The sequence below is a fragment of the Podarcis cretensis genome (assembly GCF_951804945.1).
Source record: "Podarcis cretensis genome assembly, chromosome: 10".
NCBI lineage: Eukaryota > Metazoa > Chordata > Lepidosauria > Squamata > Lacertidae > Podarcis > Podarcis cretensis.
The window spans coordinates 17,299,590-17,324,636 of NC_137179.1; the positions used below are offsets into that span (position 1 = coordinate 17,299,590).

The window sequence follows — 25,047 nt, forward strand, 5'->3', positions numbered from 1 at the left end:
ATTCCTCGGAGGAAGACTGGGATAAAAATCTAGTTGATATTTAAGCGAAATTTTAAAAATCATCCCTGGTTTGCATCATTGGTTTATTTTGGTAACTCTGGGTGGAAAAGATTACCATACAAATATTTGGTTAGGTTTCCAGGCAAATACAAATAACCAACAATATGATTCCTGCAATATGTAGTGATGGCTAGAAACTTGGATGGCTTTAAGAGGATTAGACAAATTTGTGGTGGATGAGGCAATCAGTGGCCACTAGCTGTGATGGCTGAGTTCTACCGCCCATGTCAGAGGCAGCATAGGGCAGTTGTTGGAAACTGCCAAGTGGGGAGGGTGCTGCTGCCTATGGGAAACTCGTAAGCAGGACCAGAGTGCATCTAGCTAGCCAGCCTGAGGACAGTATGCCAGACGGCAGAGTCTTTGTTTTAATTCACCAGGGCTCTTCTCATATTCTTAAAACATAACCCCAGGCAATGGTCTGCTGGCTTCTGGTGCTACCATATTGTTACAACCAAACAGGCCTTATTAGTGCCTGCATGGAAGACTACCTGAGATCTCTATGTAAGCTCATCCACACTTCCTAGAAAGAGGAGAGAAAATAGGATGTGAAGGGTAGGATGATAAATAAAAGCGCAAACTTGCGATTGTCGGTTTTCATCCATGCACTCCCTTCTGTGTCGACACCTGGGCTGTTGCAACATTTTCCCTTTCGCTGGTGGGAGAAAGAGCAATCCCAACACTACAGCTCCCTCTGCTGTTCCTTTATATTTTTGTAATTCACTAAGTGATTGTGATGGCTGTAAATAGGACAGCACTCTTTCGGAGCAACGGCTCTGGCTGTTTTATGACTTCTTGTGCTCCTTCCAGCAAATCTGCATTCTCTGCCACACGCTAGATTTGTCCCTAATCGCTGTTTCAACAATACTCAGGCCACAGTTCCCATTGCAATATTTTGTGTGGGTGTTTGCAATTAAAGTAGGAGTAGGGAACCTATGCCCTGCCCAGATATTGCCAGAGCATAGGTCCCATCATTCCTGACCATTGTGGCCAAGCTAGCTGCGGCTAACGAGGGCTGTAGTCCAATAACAGCTAGAAAGCCATTAGTTACCCACTCCTGAATTAAAGCCAGTATGTCATGTAAACATGTGTGATTAGGCCCAGAGTTACCTAAAGAACTGCCTGCTCCCATATAATATGCCCACCCCTTGTTAAGATGAGTCGTGATCACAGACAAGGCCTTCTCAGTGGTGGCACCACATGTTGGAACTCTCTTACCAGAGAAGCTCTCCTGGTGTGGTCTTTCTTTTTGGTGCTAGGTGAAAACTACATTTTCCAAGGCCTGGTGTGATTCGTTTTTCGTAGGTTTAATTTGTAAGCTACCTTAGTAAAGTGGGCAATAAACTCTGGTGAGAAATAAAATACCACCACAAGTGGGGCCTGTTAACAAAACGTTGCTCCTCACTTCATCCCTTACATATATTTGTCATTACCAGGATTTGATCTGAAGGCATATCATACAACAATCTTGCTAATACCAACCAGGACAGGGTATGATCAATGCTTGGATAGGAGACCGCTGAGGTACCCTGCAAACTCCGCTTCAGATTCCAAGATGGAAGAAAAGGAAGGAACAAATGAAAGAAGTTACCGTAGTAACAACTGCTTGCTTGTTTCACAAAGACACATACACACAGAGATAGCATTTTGTATGTGCAAACTGAATTATATTTGTCACTTGTACAGGTGCAAAAAAAGCAGTTCAGTTTGGATAAGCAAACAAGTAGTGCACATTATTTTAGATCTCCCCCCCACAGTTCTCCCCTGAAACCCTACCCTGTCAAGGATACAACTTTGCAATGTCTTCAAAGTTTCTAAAATATATAAACAAATGCATTTGTGCTTAGAAATGCTGACAGAGGGTCTCATGTAGTGCAAGGGTCTATTAGATTCTGGAGAGGAAGTTGTAGGGCATTGGGGGCACCAGTGGCTATTTTATCACTCCTTCCTGTTGGAAGGTCATGACCCCGGAAGAGAGGAAAATTCTGAAATTAAACAACTGGTTGCGCTGATCAATGGGACTGTAGATCCTTCCCCTTTCTGAGCTTCCTTCTATTTGTTAATTGACTGTGATTGTTTTTCATAGTTCTGTACTTAAAACAGATTAGTATTCTATTTGTGTTATAAAATAAAAAAAATTGAAAAAAATAATAAAATAAAACAGATTAGTATTCTATGTTCTGTTTGAACCTGGAAAAGTGATACAGAACTATTTAAAAACTGAATACTCAACACAGCCCTGGCTGTCCCAAGAACATTCTATTTGATAGCATCAGAGTTTACATTTATATGTTCCAGTAGTTCAGCCTTCACAAAGCTGGTAAGTCTTCAGGTCTTTTGGACTAACATGCCATCAACCCCACAACTGTTCCTACAGCATTCCTACAGGGTACAATGTATAGGAGATGCTGGCCTGGGAATAAAAGAACTTCTGACTGTCCAATGGAATTTTCCCTCTATCTCCTCTTCCTGCTTGTGTGCTCCCCCCCAAAAAAATATTATCCAAGTTTTCTTAACCCTCAGGAGCAGATTTGAGGATGGCACGGGGAGTGTGCTGGAAGAGGAAGCTCCTTTATGAATGAACCTTGTGCAATGCTTCGTTGGAAACTGCCTATTCTCCCTAGAGCACAACTTATATCCTGACATCCAAAGCAAAATTTAGAATATAAATCTTTAAAAAATAATAATGAGATTTTGAAGTGGTACCATTAATATCCATCCTTCATTATTGCATATGGGTCAAGTCTAACTGGGATTTGTTTTTTAAATGGTCCTCTCCAACATGAAAAGTAAAACTTGGGAAAATTCAGCCAATGTGAGCATTTTGATGCCGGTAAAAACATACGGGCTTTATTCAAAACAACACAGTCAGCCATGCAACAAAAATCACACCAATCCGTTTAACAGAGATTAATGCTATACCAGAAATTGCAAACAGTGGGGAGAAAAAATTCGGGGGGGGGGGGGGGGAGCAGGTATTCTAAATTAAATAATTATGTGACTGTTTAGCATCTGTGAACCTGAGAACTTGTAAAGATCACTTGAGGCCTAGGTTAAAATCAGAAAGCATTTTCTCCATTGATCACAATGATGAATATATATATTCAGCATACCGGTTCTTGCTCTGGCCTTCTCCGATAGTGTAAGACTTATACAAAGGATATGGAAAGTTTATAACAACAGCTATCTGTAAAAGTAACAAAATTCACTGTTACTTGTACCAGGATCCAACACAGCTGCTAGAAGGAAATAAGGAATAACCAAAAATGGTGTGCTAAAATGCTAAAAATCTACCACTTACTGGGAACTTAAGCAAGTTCTCACAGGGCAAGCACAAAGCACTATCCTTTTCCTGCACATGGTAAGAGGTAAAAGGGAGAGCATTTTGCATAAGCAGTCTTTCATTTCTCAAGTGTGGGCTTGGCTTTGCCTTGATCTTCGACTTTCTTGATGGCAGCTTGGATTGCCTCTTGGTCACCAATGAACTGGTGTGGGCCAAGAGAGCGTAGATCCTCGTCAAGCTCCAGGAGAACTGGGACGCCAGTGGGCAGAGTCACATTGACTATGTCCTCATCAGAGATGCCTGCAGAGGAGGAAACAACAGAAGGTTTATATGTGCCTCTTGCGCTCGGCTCATGGGAGGCTCTTGGGCCTAAGCTGCCATGAAGTGGCATCCTATTTACCAAACTTTCAAAATCTGGTGAAGATCAGATAACCTGGCAGAATACTTCATTTCATGCAGAAAGATGCATAATAGGTTGCCCGTGATTGTTCCCCAGAACAATGGGACGCTATCATGAGCATCTGAGGTAGGGGAGGCAGTCCCTGCCTCCAGATGAACCATAATCCCCAGATTCAGAGCTTTCTTTAAAAAAACAGTAGGTCGTTATTATTATTATTATTATTATTATTATTATTATCATCATCATTATTTCAATTTATATACCACACTTTTTCAGAAGATCCCATTAAAAACACATTACAGAACATCATAATAAAAACATATTAAAAATAATGATGGACAGCTTAATAGTAAAATAATCATCAAAACTTCCCCACACTTTCACAGGCCATAGAATATTTATCCCATAGGCCCTGGGTAAAGGGAAATGTTTTTGCCTGATGTCTAAAGACATGTAAAGATGGCGCCAGGCGAGCCTTTCTGGGGAGAGCATTCCAGACAGGAATTAGAATAGGGAGTAGACATCCTACCGTTCCAAACACAAGCATCCCCATCTTTCCAATACAGCACTCCTTTCCTTCGGTAGAGTATTGCATCACTGAGTGATGCACTTCCAAAGGTTTCTCGTGCTAGGATAACAACTTCAGATTTGTTTCAAGAGACGGGGAAAGAGGATGGGGCACTTTGGCAGTCCCTGAGGGTCGCTCGGTCTTTACCAGGGGCCAAAGGTTTAGCATGGCAGGTCCTGCAGGACACTTTGCCCGACAATAAGCCTGACAGGAGTCTTCTTTTGACATCTTTTGAAACCTGGACAGCTCTGACAGGCCTTTTGAATGTGATCTCTTTTTAAATACCCAGCCTTTGTGGATGTTACTGTAGTATTTTATTTTATTTTATGGTGCACACTGCCTTGCTATGATTTCTTTTTTAATGGAATAGCAGTTCACAAATATCTAAATAAATAAACTGAAGGGCCTTGGATAACCTAGAACTCTTTCCTGCCTTGCCTTGCCTCCTCAAAAGCGTGAGCCAAACACTGAAAGTCAGTACTGGGCAACTTCTATGATGACACGCTGGAGGGACAACATGAATGTCAACTAAGGCCAGGGTCTGGTTACTTTACACAACTCGTAACCTAAGACGGTTGACCTTTTGTGCGACTTGTCCATCCATTTCTCTTTGGGTTGCGGCCCCAGCAATTTTCAGCACACCAAGCTGAGCAAAAGCAATTAAGTCCACATCGCCTGCTTGGATGCAACAGGAAATCATAGAATCATGGAACTGTAGAGTTGGAAGAGACCACATCTGGTCCAACCCCCAGCAATGCAGGGATCTTTTGCCCAATGTGGGGCTGGAACACACGACCCTGAGATTAAGTGTCTTGTGCCCTACCAACTGAGCTACCTGAGAAGCATATGTCTATGTAATGGCACATCTACATTACACACCATTTACTGGCCCTGGGTTTGGTCTTTTTGGAACATTCTGCCATTCCCACCCTACCTGCTCCAGATGAAAAAGGTTCTTGGAAGGAAAGCACAAAAATAAGGGGAGGCATCAGCTTTGCAAGTAAGTTCACAGAAGTTAAGGTAAAGGGACCCCTGACCATTAGGTCCAGTCATGGCCGACTCTGGGGTTGCGGCGCTCATCTCGCTTTATTGGCCAAGGGAGCCGGCATACAGCTTCCGGGTCATGTGGCCAGCATGACTAAGCCGCTCCTGGCGAACCAGAGCAGCACACGGAAACGCCGTTTACCTTCCCGCTGGAGCGGTACCTATTTATCTACTTGCACTTTGACGTGCTTTCGAACTGCTAGGTTGGCAGGAGCTGGGACCGAGTAATGGGAGCTCACCCCATTGCGGGGATTCAAACCGCTGACCTTCTGATCTGCAAGTCCTAGGCTCTCTGGTTTAACCCACAGCGCCACCCGTGTCCCATAAGTTACTAGCTCCAAAATTAAGCAACAAACTTTAACTGGTTAATCTCTGCAAGTCTAACTTCCTTCTCACTTGAGTTGTTCTTCTCTTTCTCTACCAATTCTTGCTCTGAAATCTCCCCCTGTTGACACTGGCCTATCAAAAATTGCTCCCCCAACTGGTCCAGAAAGGCCTCTGCTTTATACCATATTTTCTGGTAAGCATAGGGTGATAAAGATGACTTTGATGAGATTCCTGCATTTCAGGGGATTGGACTAGGTGAGCCATGAGGTCCTTTCCCGCTCTGCGATTCTATGAAGCCCATAGGTTCAAATTAGAAGAATGGGGGTGCCGGCTAAGCTTTGGGGAGAACTTCCTGACAACAGGTCACGTTTGAGAGTAGTGTAGGCTGCCTCAGAAGCAAGCAAGCAAAGTGAACTGTGCAACTTTTACAACAACCTCCTATTTCTGCAGCATTACCTAATATCAGATCAGGTATTACAGCCTATAGCTTGGGCAGGGACCAAAGGAGTACATGAGGACATGTCGCTTTGATTTATAGAGGCCTCTAGACTTTGAGCCACCTCTGCTGAAAAGGCCTTGTCCAAGTCTGGCAATGGCCTAGATGCATTAACAACCAACGTCCACCCACTCAGCCTTCTGAGGAACTGGCTGACACCTGCAGGAATGAGCCCTGAGTGTTTTGTTGGCAATCAATGGGTAGGTTTGATATTGGGAAAGGCTTGATATTGGGAAACCTTGTTCCTGTGAGGTCTGTTTGAATAAGCCATTTCTAAATACGAACGTTTCGTTTTCGTCAGTCGGTCACGGGGAAATATCGCACGCAAAAGGAAAACATGGCATCAGCTCCAGCGGTTGTTTTCACCATTCATCTACTGCGCTGGAGAGTAGGCAACAGCACAACGCTGGTAAGGTAAGCAGGGGTGAACATATTTGTGTCATAACCAGGGCTATGGGCGCTTCCTCTCTGAACAGGCCATGAGAGTGGGGCAGAGGGAAAATGCTTCGCTGTCAGAACATCACAAAAGACACACACAACACAACCTCCTGCCGCATAACTTAGGTCCACAGATTTCCTGGGAAGATGGCAAGGGCAAGAATCACTGCAAATAACTCTGCAAACTTGAGAATGCTCTAGAGATTGTCAGCAATGGCCATCTGGCTAGCTAGCTCACAAGGCTAAAGAAGCATATACAGTATTTTGTTTTCTAAAGCAGGGATGAGGAACCGGTGGCCCTCCAAAGGCTGTTGGACTCCCACAACCAATCACCCTTGATTGTTGGCCATGCAGACGAAAGCCAATGGAACTTCTGAAGGCCACAAATTTCCCCATCCCTGATCTACGAACTTATGCACACTACGGACAAAGAAACGCAATAGGCAGTCCTTCCCTCTATGGAACCAGGGTAAGGCAGTCCTCCAAAGAAGACGAGAGGTCTCCAACAGAGAATTCTCAGGACGCTTGCTGACCTAGGAGTCTCAAGATTTTTCGAGAGAAGACACAACAGTTAAAACTGCTATAAAACTAATAGTATAACTGTGCCCTTTTTAATTTGAGAAACAGAGAGATAGAATTTATTCCTGAACAAATAGCCAAAGAAGACAGGATGGTCCCCAATGTTTATACCACATTTAGAACAAATTAGTGGCACTACATTACCTTCCAAATGTTTCAGCAAAGCGCGCGTGCTGTTCCCGTGAGCAGAAATTAAAACCGTCTTGCCCCTCTTCACCTCCGGAGCTATCCTCTCATTCCAATAGGGAAGGAGTCTATCAAGCACTTCTTTCAAGCTTTCTGCCCTCGGGAGTTTCTCCAACGGCACGTCGCAGTGCTTATACCTGCGGTCGTTGTAGATTTCGTGGTAGTAAAGGTGGGACTCGGTGATGGGAGGCGGGGTGACGTCATAGCTTCTCCTCCACCTTTTCACCTGCTCCTCGCCGTGGTTCAGTGCCATCTCTGCCCTGTTGAGGCCTATCAGGGCACCGTAGTGCCGCTCATTCAGCCTCCAGGAAGATTCAGTGGTGACCCACTCCTGCCCCATCTGCTCCAGCACAAGCCAGGCAGTCTGAATAGAGCGGCTGAGGATGGATGTAAACACAAGGTCAAACTCAATGCCAAGAGCTTTGAGGTGCCTGCCGCAGTTCTGAGCCTCTTTTATCCCATCGCTGCTCAGCTTCTGGTCCACCCAACTGCAGAAGCGGTTCTCTTTGTTCCAGGCCCCTTCGCCGTGCCTCAAGAGGATCAGTTTGTACTTGGCCATTTTGGCTGCAACTTCCTTGGGTTTGCAACAGGAGTAGCATCTAATGATAGGCCATCTGATAAAGAGAAGGAACACATAGGTCAAACGCTTTGGGCCACTGTGTTGTGGTGAACCCTGGAGACCCACAGAATCTTGTCACGAGTTGCCCGATTAGATTTTCAGCAATGAGAGATGAAGGCAGCTCATCCACCATTCTGTAACATGTAGAAGGACATTGGGTTTTCCCTCCGCTGCACTCTCAGTTCAAGCACAGCAATGGCGATTACTGATACGTTCAGCCAGTGCTACATGTAAACTGAAGACTAGTACTAAAAGCACGATTAGTGGGTGGTTTGCTAGACTGGGTAGCTGGGATGTTGCCTGCTCTTGATGGGGTTACACTCCCTCTGAAGGAGAGGGTATGCAAAGAGAACAACAACTACCAGACTTAGAAGACATCTGAAGGCAGCCCTATTTAGGGAAGCTTTTAATAATAACAAATAATAATAATATTTTATTTATTTATACCCTGCCCTTCCCGGTTTAAAAACTGGGCTCAGGGCAGCTAACAGCAAATATAAAACATTGATTAAAGATGCAACTTAAAAACAGCATAAAATACAACATAAATGCAGCATCAATATCAATAAAATTCAAAAAATCAGGGGTCATTTTTTTGGGGGGAACCCCCAATCAGTAAACATCAAATGACCAACAAGGCTAACTGGCCAAGCTGGTCCTACTAGGGCCAGCAAGGAGACCAGGGAAGAATTTAAATGTGGGGTCCCAGAAAGGGTTTCTTCCTAGAAAAGGAAAGGGAAAAGGGAACAGAGGATCAGGCTAATTCAAATTGAAGGCCAGGCGGAATAGCTCTGTCTTACAGGCCCTGTGGAAGGAGATCAAGTCCTGCAGGGACATAGTCTCGTGGGACAGAGCATTCCACCAGGTAGGAACCATTAATGCTTGATGGACTACTGTATTTTAATATTTTGTTGGAAGCCGCCCAGGGTGGCTAGGGAAACCCAGCCAGATGGGCAGGGTATAAATAATATATTGTTGTTGTTGTTGTTGTTACTTCTGGGTCCTTTGCTGCTGCAGAGTGCCTCCCACCAGCTTCAGCTGGTGGCCCAGTTGTGCCCCTATGTGGACAGGGTTAGCCTGACCACTGTTGTCTATGCTTTGGTAACCTCTAGGTTTGATTACTGCAATGCATCATATGTAGGGCTGCCTCTGAAGATGGTTCAGAAACTTCAGCTGTGTTTGGGGGAGGGGCTTATTGGTTTCTTAGTGCTGTCCAGATGTTTTGGTCTACAACTCCCCTCAGCCCAAAACCGAGGGCACCAGGTTGGGGAAGGCTGTTCCACCCAATCAGCGACAACATGCTCAATGTGCCTGTTGCAGAAGATGACCCAGGATGACACAATTAAAGTTCCTTGCGGCCAAACAATACCTGCAACACACACCCAATGAAACCCGGCCCTCAAATTGGCAAATGCAGGATTGCGTATTGAAACCAGCAATGTGCATCTCCTGATCTATCAAATTCCTTCTCCTGCACATATGAAATTCTGATCACCTTATCTGCTTTCCAGTCAATCCTCCCACGCCCTGTAATTTCTATTTACCCCTGGTAATCCACAATCTAATACGAACATATCAATTACATTTTACAATCCATTGCTATATCCTTATACAACTTACCTAGATTCTCTTCCGGTTCCACACACACAAAAAAAGTGTATTCAAGCAAACACAGCTATCTATATTGCTTTTGAATAAGATCCCTACCTCCGTGCCCTCAAATCCATCATGTGCCTCTAGCTCAATTCAGGACATTATATAAATCTCAAAGGCTACAGTATTAAACATGCCTAATCATTTGTTGATGGCACCCATCTGTCTTGAGAGGCAATGGAGTGTGCCTCCGGGGGTGAAGTCAAACCACTGTGTTTGCAGCACCCAAGTGACCTGCCTGGGGGGCAAGCCTGGGCAGCCTGGGCTGGTGAGGTCCAAAGGACAGCAGAGCAATATATTTGGCACCAGCTGGGCTGCAGGAGTTGCTGGAAGGAGGCGTACAAAGTGCCATCCAAACATCTTTGGGACTCCACTTCAGATTTGCGTAGGGTTTACTCCTTAGCCTTTCCTTCTCCCAAAGATATCCCGCAAGGCAGCAGACATGTCTGGATTCAATTCAGACATAGCAGGGACCTGGCCTCTGCCATTATGGCGCACAGAAGCTATCACATGATACAACAGCACAGCAGAAGTGGCACCTAGTTGTCTGGGAACAGTGAGATAGCATACAAGGTCTGTGTGATATGGGGAAACAAAGCCAGTTCCAAGATTCAAAAATGTAGAGGCAGTGCCATATTTTCATCTCACAGTAGCCATTTTTCAAGTGTTCAAAAAGAACATCTGAGGTTCAACCTGTGGAGGAGGTTTGTGTGGTGTATGTGTGCGCACACCTGCTCCCGCACTGAGCAGGAAGGTCCGAACGGAGCTCTGAAGCACATACAACTTAACAGGTGGCGATCTTGCAACAAGCAACCCTATGGAGCAACCTCTCCTGGTGCGTTTGGACTGTCCATGCTCCCATCTCCCTCCTAAGTTTGAGACCTCATCTGTTCTTTTTAAATGCCTGGAGAGGGCTCAATACCTTGACTAGAACATGCCCATATTAGGATATCCCTAATACAGTGGGTATTTCTAACAAAGCTGGTTTATTGCTGGGGGAAGTGGGACACAGGTGGCGCTGTGGGTTAAACCACAGAGCCTAGGACTTGCCGATCAGAAGGTCGGCGGTTCGAATCCCTGCAACGGGGTAAGCTCCCGTTGCTCGGTCCCTGCTCCTGCCAACCTAGCAGTTCGAAAGCACATCAAAGTGCAAGTAGATAAATAGGTGGGAAGGTAAGTGGCGTTTCCGTGCACTGCTCTGGTTCGCCAGAAGCGGCTTAGACATGCTGGCTACATGACCCGGAAGCTGTACGCCGGCTCCCTCAGCCAGTAAAGCAAGATGAGCGCCGCAACCCCAGAGTCGTCCGCGACTGGACCTAATGGTCAGGGGTCCCTTTACCTTTACCTATTGCTGGGGAAAGGTCCAGGGGTCAGTGGGCGTGACCCTCTTTCTCCATATCTCAAAAATACAGCTATTAAGCAAGGACATTTTTTTGTGCTTGTTCTTCTGCTGCTTTGAGACTCATTAGCACCTCCGCAGGACTCCACCATTTCCAAATAAACTAGCTTAATTCCCAATAAATCAGCTTAATTCATATACCAATAAGTCATTGGGTTTGTGCAGGTTTTAATAAATCATACTTCTTCAGCTTCAGCTTTCACTGATTACAGTTTCTTCATAATAGACCTTCTGACTGCACCACTGGAATTGTAACACTGAAGAAGCATTCGAATAACAGGACTCCTCAAACCTAATGGAAATTCAAACCCAAAAGAAGCAGGGTGCCACATCCACTGGTGCTAGCAATCAAAATGGAGCTGGTGCATGATCCAGACACTGACCTGGTTTGCACATAACGCTACACCATCACTGGTCCAGCCTAACCAGAGGTTCGTTTGAATATGTGAACCCAGTTCAATGGGCTGACCCTAGTTTATTTTCTGCCAATAACCCATGATGCTAATCTATGTTTATTGTTGGCTTACAAACCATAACTCTATTTAAGTGTGGTATGACATTATGCCCAAATCCAACCACATTGCTTTATCATGGCTTGCTCGGCCAACCCATCCCAGACACCTGCCAAGCTACAAAGGCAGGAGACAAGAGCACATAAAAAATAATCATGCAACAATCTGCTTTAAAACAAGATAAAGATAAAAACAATTTGAACTCACCTTATCCATTGCAAATGCATTCATCCTACACAAATATGAGGCAAAAGACTTTATAGGTAGGCTGCAATATTAAAAGAGAAAAAGAAAACACCATGAAAGCTACTGAAGTTAGGGTCGGGGTCAGGGGGGAAGAATCAAATATTAGTATTCCCAGAGGTGGTAAAACTGTGTCTGAGCTATGAGTTCAGATGAGCGAATACTCCTCCATACACAACAAAACCAAAATTACAGGAACCCTTGAACTCTGGCACCTGGCATGTTAGGGAGAAGCATTCTAACCACAACTTTCCCAACATGATAACTAGAATCATAGAGTTGGGGCTAGAAAATATCTACTTGCTACTGCATAAAAATAATAAGTATAGATAACTGTGTTGTTTCCTGAGAAACGTCAGGCAACTGAACTCTGAAGTTCAAACTTTGCTTAAAGCCCAAGTCCTGTTTGATTTCCAGTTTTCATACCCAAACAGCATGGAGATGGGAGAAAGGCCTGTTACATCATCAGTTCCTCCTGCTGGGCCAACGCTAGGTTTCTTTTTTTTTTAATATAATTTTTTATTAATTTCCACAAAAAGAATATATAACACATCACAATTTCAACTTTAACAGATTTTCCAATTTTGGACTTCCCTCAACCTCTCTGACAATCATCCAAATTTGATTTTTAAATACACAGTTCTTAAATTCGCTATTGCCTTTCGAAAACCATTTGAGACCTGTTTTTCTTTTTTGCAATATTTCTTTGACTTTTACAGAGCTTCTTTAAATGCCACTAACGTTATTTCTCTGTCACTTATACCTTCCCAATAGTCCACCCACTTTTTCCAGTCCTCGATAAACTGTCAATTTATCCAGTTCTGCATAGTCCATCAACTTTGTTCTCCACTCCTCTAATGTTGGTACTTGTTCTTGTTTCCAATTCTGGGCCAGTAGTATTCTCTCCGCTGTTACTGCATATTGGAAAAGTTTACAGTCCTTTCTATTTATTTCATTTCCTATAATTCCTAAAAGAAAAGCCTCTGGTTTCTTAACAAATGTATATTTCAACATCTTCTTCAGTTCATTATATATCAGTTCCCAGAAGCTCTTCACTTTTTTACATTCCCACCACATATGATAAAAAGTGCCATCCTTTTCTTTACATTTCCAACATTTCTTACATGTTTTATACATTTTTGCAAGTTTTACCGGTGTAATATACCATCTATACATCATTTTCATTATATTCTCTTTTAACGCTGTACATGCAGTAAATTTCATGTTTTCATTCCATAATTTAATCCAATCATCCATTTGTATATTATATCCAAAATCCCTGGCCCATTTTATCATAACCGATTTAACTTCTTCATCTTTGGTATGCCATTCCAACAAAATTTTATACATTTTAGATAATATCTTAAATTCATTATTTATTATTTCTGTTTGAAATTTCGACTCTTTCTCTGCATACCCGTACTCCTTAAAATCCTTCTTAAACATTTCATTTGTTTGTAGGTAATGCAACCAGTCGTACACATACTCTTTTACCTCTTCATAAGGTTTCATTTTCCATTTTCCATCTCCCCCCTTCCTTGACAATTAACTCTCCATATGTAGCCCAATTTTTCCTCATATTAGTTTTTTTAACACTTATAACCTCTAATGGAGACAACCAGTGTGGAGTTTTTGGCTCGAGTAGGTTTTTATACCTATCCCAAAATTCTTTCAACGATCTTCGGAAAATGTGATTCTCAAAGCCTACATGGCCTTTCTTCTTTCCAGACCATAGATATGTGTGCCACCCAAATCTATTATCAAATCCTTCTAAGTCTAACAACTCCGTATTATCTAGTTTTATCCATTCCTTTAACCAGCAGAGACAAGCTGCTTCATAATATAATTTCAGGTCTGGCAGGGCGAAGCCTCCTCTTTATTTCGCATCTGTTAGTAACTTAAATTGAATTCTAGGCTTCTTACCCTGCCAAATATACCTTGAAATTGTTCTTTGCCATTCCTTAAAAATAGCCGTCCCTCTGATTACTGGAATTGTTTGAAACAGAAACAGTAGTTTTGGCAGCACGCTCATCTTTATCGTTGACATCCTTCCCCACATTGATAATTTCATTCGTCCCCACACCTCCAGATCTTTCTTTATTCCATTCCACACTGGTATATAATTATTCTGATATAAATCAATACTCTTTGGGGTTAACCAAACAACGCTAGGTTTCAGCTGTCTGCAAAAATTACAGCGCTCTCTGTGACATGCGGTTCCCAGTGAAGCCAAGCTGCAGGGCCACAATTTCTCCAGAGTGCAAAGCAAACCAAGTCTGTCCACTGTTGAACAGGCATCCCATTAAGAGACATCTGAGTTGCGTCAAAATGAGATTTGCGTGTATATTGTCATTGGCTTAAGGTTTCAGTCCATTTATTCCCAAATTAAGCAGCACTTCTGGGCTCTGAAGACTACTGGTTGGTTTTAGCAGAAGTGGTGAGGCATGCAGTCTAATATTTTCTATAAACCAGAAATGGGGTATTTCTTCCTGGTCTGACTTAATCCACCACCACCATCTGCACAATGGGGAGTGGGTGGAATAACTGGGATTACACATTCAGACACGGATTTTGGAGATCTGAGAATAGGATCTTCCAACTCTTCCCTTCAGATCAAGGCAGCCAGGTGTGGGATTGGAGTGGAAAGAGTTTTTAAACCTTCCTCATACACACACTATTTCCACAATTTAAATCACCTCCCCCCTCCCTGCTACAGTGGTACCTCGGGTTAAGTACTTAATTCGTACTTAATTCCGGAGGTCTATTCTTAACCTGAAACTGTTCTTAAACTGAAGCACCACTTTAGCTAATGGGGCCTCCTGCTGCCGCAGCGCCGCCGAAGCCCGATTTCTGTTCTTAACCTGAAGCATTATTTCTGGGTTAGCTGAGTGTGTAACCTGAAGCGTATGTAACCTGAAACGTATGTAACCCGAGGTACCACTGTATTTGCCTTCCAAAAAAATATTTATCAGTATCCATAGGGTCCCTGTATGATATTACATATATTTGCAGGACAAATAGCAGCTTTTGGTGAGGGCATTTATGCTGCAATGCTATGCCCATTTATCTGGAAACAAGCCCCATTAATCTTAGTGATTCTTATTTCTTAGTAGACGTGAATAGGATTGCACTTGCAATCTAGTAAATGGAGCAGGGGAAAGAGATGACAAACACACACAGCTACATGGCAATGTGGACCCCGGGCGGAGGCATCCAGCAATGTTAACACGCAAACACTTATCTTGCTATTGATTTCTGCTTATGTTCTGTGAGCCAAGCTACCACTTGCTTACTTGCAGTCACTGGATATCAACTCGGTCAAATGGTCAGTGTTTCTCAAACTTGGGTCGCCAGCTGTTGTTGGACTACAACTCCCATCATCCCTAGCTAGCAGGACCAGTGGCCAGGGATTATGGGACCTGTAGTCCAGCAACAGCTGGAGACCCAAGTTTGAAAAACACTCAGATGAATGATACAGAAAGCAACAGAATGGTCACCTGTACGCTATCACTCTTTCTGCCATGAACTCCCAGAGGGGGGATCCAAACGCCTTCAGCTGACTAAGTGCCTCACAGTGATATTAATAGAAGTCATACCTGCCAAGTTCCTCTACAAGGTTAACCTTTAACATGACAGGTCCCTATAGCTTCCATTTTCATTTCCCCTCTCAAGTTCAAGTAAACACAGATTTCTTTGGAGAAGCTCTTTAGGCACTGTATTTAGGCTCCTAATTCTGCTACAGTTGTCCTGCTTCTGTGCCTTTATGCAGAAATTGAGCAGATAAAGAGCTTTTCTCAAAAAAAAAAAAAAATCTGTAAAGCTTTATCTGCTGTAAAATGGGCACAAGGTTAGGGCTACAGACAGATAACTCTACCTCTCACATGCTCAGTCTCAGAATAAGATCTGTCACCATATTTCTGGCATGGAACTCGTGCCTTTAGAATAAAAACAGCGAGTGATGTTTCAAGAATCACTACATCTCTACATCGATAAAACAAAAATCTGATATTGAATTCCTACTTTCTCTGTAGCTGTTCAAGGGAAAAGAAGGTGGAAATCCTAAAGAGAAGCTTTCAAAGTGCTGCAGAAACAACCCAGTACTACTGTACTGTAGTTATCTAACTGTCTAGTGAGGACAGAAAACAAGAACTAATTGGTTCTGTTAAAATGCAGCACACACAGGCGAGAATGTTCTTTTTGTTACCACTGTCACCTGATCTGTCCTAGAGGTTAAAAGAGAACATCCCAGTGTTCCCATGAGGCTCCTGGAGAACAAAACACAGGGGCAATCCAGGATAAACCGTTTCTGCAAAGAACATCAGTGTACAAACAAGACAGGCTTCTTCACTATTACAAATATATGGGCAGGATGGTTTGGAAGGGGCTTGGAGATGATGCACATGCAGTCATCATCTGTTGGCATTTTTGAACCAAATGTTGCTCTCTATTCCTTCTCCCAACCCAGGTCCAAAGGAGAACAGGGCTCCAGTACTTTTAACAGTTGTGTTAACCTGCCCTTCCTCCAAATAGCTCAGGGTAGCAGACACTGAATCCCTCATTTTATCCTGCCAATAACCCCATGTGGTAAACCAGGCAAAAAGGGAATAACTGGTTAGGAGTGACCAATAATTTAATGGTCTTCCCAGTCCTGGTCTAACACTCTAACCATTGGCCCCTGCCTTAGACAGGGGTCCTGCACCTTTTATGGTGTAGGCAAGAGAATTTAAGCACTCTGCATGGCAAAATTATCTCTCCTACAGAGCTATAAAATGTTCAGGCCTCTTCCATCTGGCAGCCCCACACTCAGTCCAGCCCCCGTGCTGCATATTGACCTACATAACAGGTGGGATTACCAGCCAAAAGGGGTCAAATGCCTGTCCTACTCTTGAGCCTTTAAAGCATAAACAACAGTTTGATCAAAGGCAATCTGCAGGAAGAACCCAGAACGATCACCTAATTGCAATACTCTAATTGTTTGTGAATCCAGCTGCTGTTACACGCACAAAAGCAAAGCCTGGTAAAGGAGTATTTACAAGGTGTTGGCTGATATTACTCAGATAGCACAGCTTTGAAAATTTTCTTTTTTAAAAAAAAATCTATTTTAAAATACCTTCTCCAATTTTTGTGCTTTTGCACACACAAAAATGTTCTTCATAACTTCCAACTATATTGACACCAGTTTCTACGACTGAACCAAAAACGGCACAACATGTGCACTTAAAAATACATCACTGGATACCGAGATCCAAGGCGGACTCAGATCACAAGCAGAAACAACCTATAAATCCCCCCTGACACCAGCACCTTGCACGGCTGCAAGTCAGTGCAATCCTGTACACAGATAGCCCTGAGCTAGATTAGACCTATGGCCTGGCTCAGTGCAAAGCAGCTTCCTATGCTCATAGAACCATGGGCCTGGAAGGGACCCTTGAGGGTCATCTAGCGGACCTCGCCCCACCCCCCACAATGCAAGAATCTCATCCATGACAATGGTCACTGGACTAAAGACCAAATCTCCAAAATCTAGCTCCAAGCACCATCCCTTTTTAAACCTCAGACTGTGTTTCTCCAACTTGGATACCCAGCTGTTGATGGACTACAACTCCCAGCACACACACAAACCCCCGACCATAGGCTAAGGATAATGGGAGTTATAGTCCAACAAGAGCCGCCCGCGCAAGTTTGAGAAATACTCAGAGGACGAGGCAAGCGAGCAGAATAATAACAACAACAACAACAACAACAACAACAACTTTTTTATTTATACCCCGCCCTCTCCAGCCAAGACCGGGCTCAGGGCGGCTAACAACAATAGTTAATAATAGTTATTAATAATTAATAATAATACTAATAATAGTTAACAACAACAAGAATAGCAACATCCAAGCACAAGACTAAAATTAAAAGGGTGCATAGCAAAACAAGGCTAAACTGCCGCCATGCACTAGTAATTTATTCTCCATTATATTACTTTGGGCTGGTTGAAATCCCCATGCGAATACTGAAAATTGCTCTGACCACTAGTTACCTCGGCAAAAGAGAAAGCCAGACCGCCGAAAGCAAAGCCAGCCCCCGTGCAAATGGTGCTGATGCAGCTGCGGCCGCAGACAGTTGCTAACAGCTCCAGGCTGGGTCTTGCTGGTGGGAGGGGCAAGAACTTCACCAGCCCCCTCGGATCCTCCCCACCCGATTGGAGCTTTGGGTTGCCGCTCACAGATAGGAAGCGGAACGGCCGCCTGTCAGGAAGAGCTCCGCGATGACGACAGCGGAGAGGGAGGCTGTGGACTACGTGACCGGGAACGACACGCGCGACATCAACTCCCAGGTGACGCCACGGGAGGAAAGAGGGGCTGGATTGGGCAGAGCGATGATCGACGTGGTTCGAAGCCAATAAGCAGCTGGTTCGCCGGTTGTGGGCCGTCTTTGGAGCGTTGCGTTGGTGGCCTAGCTGGGACGCTAGTGTGGGTTCCTTTGTTGCAGTTCTGCACGTGCAAGCGCGTGTCTGCGCATGCGTACTGTAAACCTTGCTGCGCTCATTGAAACTTGCTCTATTAAATGGCTTTATAATTGAGGCCCCTAAGCAAAGAAGACACTGAGAGTTTGGACACTATGGGGGGGCGGGGTCAGTGTTCCAGCTCTTCTGTAGTCAGGCCTGCTCAGAGCAGAGCCATCGGGATGGAAATCGGAAACCAGAGTTCACAATTTTGGATCTCAATGGTAATAATAATTTTATTATTTGTACCCATTAGGCTGGGTTGCCCCAGCCGGGTTGTATTTGATAACTGCAAATTCAGGTGAATACTTGCAAAAATGCAAAGAGCCATCACAAATGAATATTTTTGCCACTTCAAATGTCATTCTTTTCTTTCAGTGTAGTTCTGTGAAGCTGTGCGATCTGTGATCTGTGCGATCTGTGAAGCTGTGCGATCACGTTGTGTATATAGGCACGTGTAAACCAGCTCAAGGCTGTCGAAGCAGTCTCAGCTACTTTTTGGCAAAAACAACTATGAATCCTGGGGCAGTTTAAACTCGAACAACTTCATGTCGGGGGGCAATGCACAACCCTTCCTCTATATTTTATTACCATTATTCATTCTCTGTAAAGAAAAAGTCGGTTGTGGTAAGTTGTGGTTCTTCAATACATCTTCTGAACATGCTGCCACAGGATATAATGCACTGTTTCCCATTTCAGCCACTAGAGGTCAGTTTTTCATTAATTGAAGGAAGTAATAAACAAAAGCAAAAGATTTCCCTATCTTATCATCTGTTTACCATGGAGTTTGTGTGTTTATCTATCCCTGATAAATAACTGTCCCTGCTTCTACCTATTCTGCCTTTTGCAGAGATTCTGAATGTGGCTTTTAACATTTCTGTCATTATTTTCACAAGTGTGCTAGTGAAACTAATTCTTAGGAGACACAGCCCATCCTTCACATCTCCAGAAGTTACATCTGGTGATATTTTATCTAATGAGATCTAGATTACATACATAGTGTTCAGATAAGGTGAGGAGGTTTCGGGGCTGCACCAATGCACCTGTTGACCCCCCCACACACACACCATCCACCTGTTGCATGCGCATCACTCCACCTGACCAAATCAGGACATACATAGAGCAACTCCCTTCTCACTCATAGCAAATGTGTGGATGCCGGGGTGGGGTGCCTGCAGAATTGGGCTGCAGTACCTCTACCTCCCCTTACACATTTATTGAATACATTGCTGGGGAGGGTTCAGCTTTCTTGCACACACGTATGTAAATGCATAGGCATGAATATTAATATCAGGCACAATGGCATGCAATTTTGAGCATGCCACTTCATTTTTTAAAAAATTATCTTCTGCACGTTAATATATTATGGGTCAATTATATATGGATCAATTATATATGTGTATGTAGATCTTTCATTAGAAAACAAAAACAAATCCCCACTTGCTTTTAAACCAGAGCAGGATAACCAGAGCATTTACCAGGGTAAATGAATGCCATAGGCAAATAATAACCTCCAGCAATGTGCAATGTCGTGTAGGTAGAGATCTGTGATAGAGAATAGGAATGCTGCAGAAATGTGTCCCTGTTTGCACCTGTGAAATGATGGCAAGTATATTCATATTTAAACTATATTGGGGTGGGGGAGAGACTTAGTGAGAGTTCTGAAAACTTTTGTCAACATAACCTGACCCTGCATGAGAGACAGGGCTATATAGCTCAGTGCATATACGTAAGTGGTCTCATGTTCTATCTCTGGCCTATGCAAGTAGGCCTGGGACTGTCTTCTGTCAAATCCTAGGGAGCAGCTGCCAGTCAGTGTAACCAATAATGAGCTAGATGGACCATTGGTCTGTCTGGCAGCTTCCTATGCTCCTGTGAGGGTGAAAAACTGCATATGATGAAATTGCAAAACTGCCATTTGGTCTCTTCTTCCCAGGAACCGACCGTTGTCTGGAGCTGCTTGTATTCTGCTCCATGATGCTTGGGGAAGAGAAGTTTGGTACTTCTGAGTGTTCAGAGAGCTAAACAGAAATTAATAATCAGGCCTGTAAGCTTAGTAGTGGTACCTCAGGTTAAGAACTTAATTTGTTCTGGAGGTCTGTTCTTAACCTGAAAGTGTTCTTAACCTGAAGCACCACTTTAGCTAATGGGGTCTCCTGCTGCCGCTGCGCCGCTGCTGCACGATTTCTGTTCTCATCCTGAAGCAAAGTTCTTAACCCGAGGTAATATTTCTGAAATAACCTGAAATAGTGCTTCAGGTTAAGAACTTTGCTTCAGGATGAGAACAGAAATCTTGCTCCGGCAGTGCGGCGGCAGCAGGAGGCCCCATTAGCTAAAGTGGTGCTTCAGGTTAAGAACAGTTTCAGGTTAAGAACAGACCTCCAGAACAAATTAAGTACTTAACCCGAGGTACCACTGTATTATTTTTCCAGAGTGCAGATGGAGAGCTCAGAAGAAGAAAATAATGACTTCTTTAAGCCATAGTAAGTTCGTGCCTCACGTTTCCTGCTTGTAATTAACAGTTTTCAAAAGGGGGCTGCAGTTGTTGTCATTATCCGTCCATCTTGAGATACAGTGGAGTGCTCGTCTGGGGGTGAAGAAAAACTGCTGCATTAGCAGTGCTGAAGTGACCTCCCCAGGGTGAAAGCCTGGGCACTGTGTATGGTTCAAAGGAAAGCAGAGCAATACGTTTTGGCACCAGCTTGGTTGCAGGAGTTGCCAGGAGGCGTACAAGGTGCCATCCAACCATCTTAGAAGAAGAAGAAGAGTTTGGATTTGATATCCTGCTTTATCACTACCCAAAGGAGTCTCAAAGCGGCTAAGAATCTCCTTTTCCCTTCCTCACCCACAACAAACACTCTGTGAGGTGAGTGAGGCTGAGAGACTTCAAGGAAGTGTGACTAGCCCAAGGTCACCCAGCAGCTGCATGTGGAGGAGCGGGGAAGCGAACCCAGTTCACCAGATTATGAGTCCACCACTCTTAACCACTACACCACGCTGGCTCTCTTAGGGACTCCACTTTGGAATTGTGCAGGGTTTACTTCTTCGCCTTATCTTCTCCCATAAGGCAGCGGAGATTTAGGATCAGAGCTTTCCTTCTCCTAGATAGGCTACCTTCCCAGGTTGACAAGACCCATCTGCCCCACATTTCCCTCTACTGCAGGTGCAGAAACCACCTTCTTGACCACTGGATCCACTATTGGTCTCATCTGCTCAATCTGCCGGAGCCTGTCTTTGCATGCAAGGGAAGTCCCTAAGTCACCGAGGGTTTCAGACCCATCGGCTACCTTCACCTGGTTTAGCCCACCAAAACAGTTCCCTGGGTGTGGCTGCTGTTGTGCGCTGACAACTTCTACGAGCCACAAGTGAAAGCTGAGTGCAGGGTGGGGACCAAAGGTGGACAAACAACCCCAGAAGGAGCATGGTGTGTCCCCCCATCAGAGGTACTACCCCTCCCCTAAGAACCCATACACCCTCATGACTTTCCTGGCTGCAGTGTGAGCCAGGAAAAATCATGAGGTATCATAAACAAAATTCTGAATAAGATTTGGTACATAGGATTTAACATTTCTACTTGTTCATAAATAATCCCAAGGTCCTTCCATTATCTAGCCAAGGCAGTTAAAGAACAAGCTCAAAATTGATTTTAACCTCAAGGGGAAATTGTGCTCTGCTCAATGGCCTCATGGGAGATCACAAGCTTTCTTGTTTGATCTTCACCAGTTAAATCCTATGTACCAAATCTTATTCAGAATTTTGTTTATGATACCTCATGATTTTTCCTGGCTCACACTGCAGCCAGGAAAGTCATGAGGGTGTATGGGTTCTTAGGGGAGGGGTAACATTGGGGGACGCAGGTGGCGCTGTGGGTTAAAGCCTCAGCGCCTAGGGCTTGCCAATCGAAAGGTCGGCGGTTCGAATCCCTGCGGCGGGGTGCGCTCCCGCTGCTCGGTCCCAGCGCCTGCCAACCTAGCAGTTCGAAAGCACCTCCGGGTGCAAGTAGATAAATAGGGACCGCTTACCAGCAGGAAGGTAAACGGCGTTTCCGTGTGCGGCTCTGGCTCTGGCTCTGGCCAGAGCAGCTTCGTCACGCTGGCCACGTGACCCGGAAGTGTCTCCGGACAGCGCTGGCCCCTGGCCTCTTAAGTGAGATGGGCGCACAACCCCAGAGTCTGTCAAGACTGGCCCGTACGGGCAGGGGTACCTTTACCTTTACCTTTAGGAAAACATTTCATGGTTTAAAAATGGGAGGTGGGGTTTGAAGTTTAAATGCATGTCCTCCAAGGCCAGTTTGTCATGGCCAACAGATCTGGGGTGGAACTAGATAGTGAACTTTAAAAAAACAGCCTTGCTGTGTGTCAAGGTGATGAAGCGCTGTAGACACAGATAGCTCACATGGGTAGGCAAACTAAAGCCCAGGGGCCGGATCCAGCCCAATCGCTCTAAATCCAGCCCGCGGACGGTCCGGGAATCAGCATATTTTTACATGAGCAGAATGTGTGCTTTTATTTAAAATGCACCTCTGGGTTATTTAAAATGCACCTCTGGGCACCTCTGGGACCTGCCTGGTGTTTTTACAAGAACAGAATGTGTGCTTTTATTTAAAATGCATCTCTGGGTTACATAATGAACTTTATTACGGTCACAGACCAGGATTAAAAAAGCATATAGATAAAATAGCAGTTAGGATTTTTTGGCCGATAATTGTTAGAGCAAATGAGGACAAGGAAACAGGCATAAAACATCCGAATAAAATACAAGATTAAACACAGATAGTGGATGGATAAAAAACTAATAATTAAAACAGATAAGAGCTAAAAACCAACAAAGACACACAGTTAAAACAACTGTAAGAGCATAAGAACTAAGAGACTCGCAGATAAAACAGCTATAAGAGGCTGCAGAGTAGAAGCCTCTTAAATAGAGGACACTCACCCCCCCCCAAAAAAAAATATAGTCCAGCCCCCCGCAAAGTATGAGGGACTGTGGACCGGCCACCTGCTGAAAAAGTTTGCTGACCCCTTTCTTTGCACAGGGAATGAAAGGGTACCAGGATGAAAGGCCACCCCACACATTAGGTTTTCCTTTGAGAGGAAATATAAGGACAAATAACCAGGCCAAAAATGAAGGTTCAAAGCTTTATTGCCTAAAAATATTTAAAACCTGGAATGGAAAAGAGGAAAATAGCAGTTGGAGTGAAGATACTTCCCTACCTAGCAGACTAACCCAAAATTCATACGTACGGAGAATGGAGTGTACACCCCCACCCACCCCCAAGGCTAGAGATCCTGGCTGTAACAAACAAAAACAGGAAATAGTTGAGGCTTGCTCTTTGGATTTCTGCTGTTTAAGTCTCCTCTCACCCCTAGGGACCACTCTGGGGTCTCCTGGGCTCTGCACCTGCCTAGTGTAATTCAAAACAAGCCCTTTCCCTCCTCGCATGGCTCTTGATCCCCACTCCAACCATCCGGCAAGGTTGATTTGATTTCGCCTCCCCCACGCCCCATTCTCGATGTAGATCTTTATTCTCTCCTTGTTCCTGATGCAGATCTTCCCTCCCTCATTGTCCCCTGGTTGTACTTCGCCTCGGGTGCCAAAATGCCTTGACCCCGCTTTCTTTCCTGGACCCGTCCCACTGTCAGAAGCTGGCTTGCTTCGCCTGGCGCTTCCCTCGGGACCAGCGAGAGCTGGGCCGTGTCCCCCACGTCCCTGGGCGGGCCTGACTCTGTTTGGACTCCCTTCTCAAGGAGCACCTCCTCACCACCTGTTGTTGTTGTTGTTTAGTCATTTAGTCGTGTCCGACTCTTCGTGACCCCATGGACCAGAGCATGCCAGGCACTCCTGTCTTCCACTGCCTCCCACAAACTCATGCTGGTAGCTTCGAGAACACTGTCCAACCATCTCGTCCTCTGTCGCCCCCTTCTCCTTGTGCCCTCCATCTTTCCCAACATCAGGGTCTTTTCCAGGGAGTCTTCTCTTCTCATGAGGTGGCCAAAGTATTGGAGCCTCAGCTTCAGGATCTGTCCTTCCAGTGAGCACTCAGGGCTGATTTCCTAAAGAATGGAGAGGTGTGATCTTCTTGCAGTCCATGGGACTCTCAAGTCTCCTCCAGCACCATAATTCAAAAGCATCAATTCTTCGGCGATCAGCCTTCTTGATGGTCCAGCTCTCACTTCCATACATCATTACTGGGAAAACCATAGCTTTAACTATACGGACCTTTGTCGGCCACCTAAGCCCCCCTTTTTGCGCGCCCCGGGGCAAGCGCCTGCTCCGCCTTATCCTTTCCAACCCGCTGCTGCTGCTGAGGCCGCCACTCTTCGGCCAGATCAAACCCAGCTACCCGCCGCCCCCACCCCCTCTCTTCCCAAAGCAGCTGCGCTTTCTTGACCCCGCTTGGGCCGGCGGGCGTCGGGTCCCTTTCATAGGCAGCCGGCCCGACTATCTGGGGCCCGGGCGATGCGCGCCGGCTGGATGGGGAGGCGCAAAGCTGCTCCTCCCTGCGATCGCCGCGAAAAAGTCCAGATCTAACACTCCAAGAGGGTCTAATAAACCGCAAGCCACATTGACCACCCCCCTCTCCAACTTTTTCCTCTGCAATTTTACGCGCGCTTGTTTTCACGGGGATCCGCGGCGCTCCCTTCCGAATCCAAAGGCGCAGGGCTGCGCAGCGCACAAGGAGGGGGCGCGGGCCTGTCGGCAGGAGGGAGCAGCCCCCAAACATGAAATGTCTCGACGTTTTTCCTCCAG

General features: G+C 44.9%; 1 protein-coding gene across 2 annotated transcripts; it reads right to left on the minus strand.

Moving 5' to 3' along the window:
* Positions 1-1,697: 1,697 nt before the first annotated feature.
* On the minus strand, positions 1,698-17,959 carry BPGM (bisphosphoglycerate mutase). 2 transcript variants are annotated; one of them, XM_079993060.1, is made up of 4 exons: positions 17,833-17,959; positions 11,769-11,829; positions 7,337-7,992; positions 1,698-3,640 (listed from the first exon to the last, which is right to left on the minus strand). In XM_079993060.1, exons 2-4 carry the CDS (start codon positions 11,786-11,788, stop codon positions 3,459-3,461), a joined length of 858 nt encoding a protein of 285 aa, XP_079849186.1. In that variant the 5' UTR covers positions 11,789-11,829; positions 17,833-17,959; the 3' UTR covers positions 1,698-3,458. The 2 variants fall into 2 exon arrangements, with proteins under 2 accessions (XP_079849186.1, XP_079849185.1); XM_079993059.1 differs by having other exon boundaries at positions 17,776-17,927.
* Between the last annotated feature and the right edge of the window lie 7,088 nt (positions 17,960-25,047).

Bases quoted from the DNA above. Each gene is read 5' to 3' on its own strand.
- BPGM (XM_079993060.1), bottom strand. From the start codon at position 11,788: ATGCATTTGCAATGGATAAG. The intron at 7,993-11,768 runs GTGAGTTCAAAT...TCTCTTTATCAG, and splicing joins ATGCATTTGCAATGGATAAG to ATGGCCTATCATTAGATGCT. The intron at 3,641-7,336 runs GTAATGTAGTGC...CCTCCTCTGCAG, and splicing joins TTTGCTGAAACATTTGGAAG to GCATCTCTGATGAGGACATA.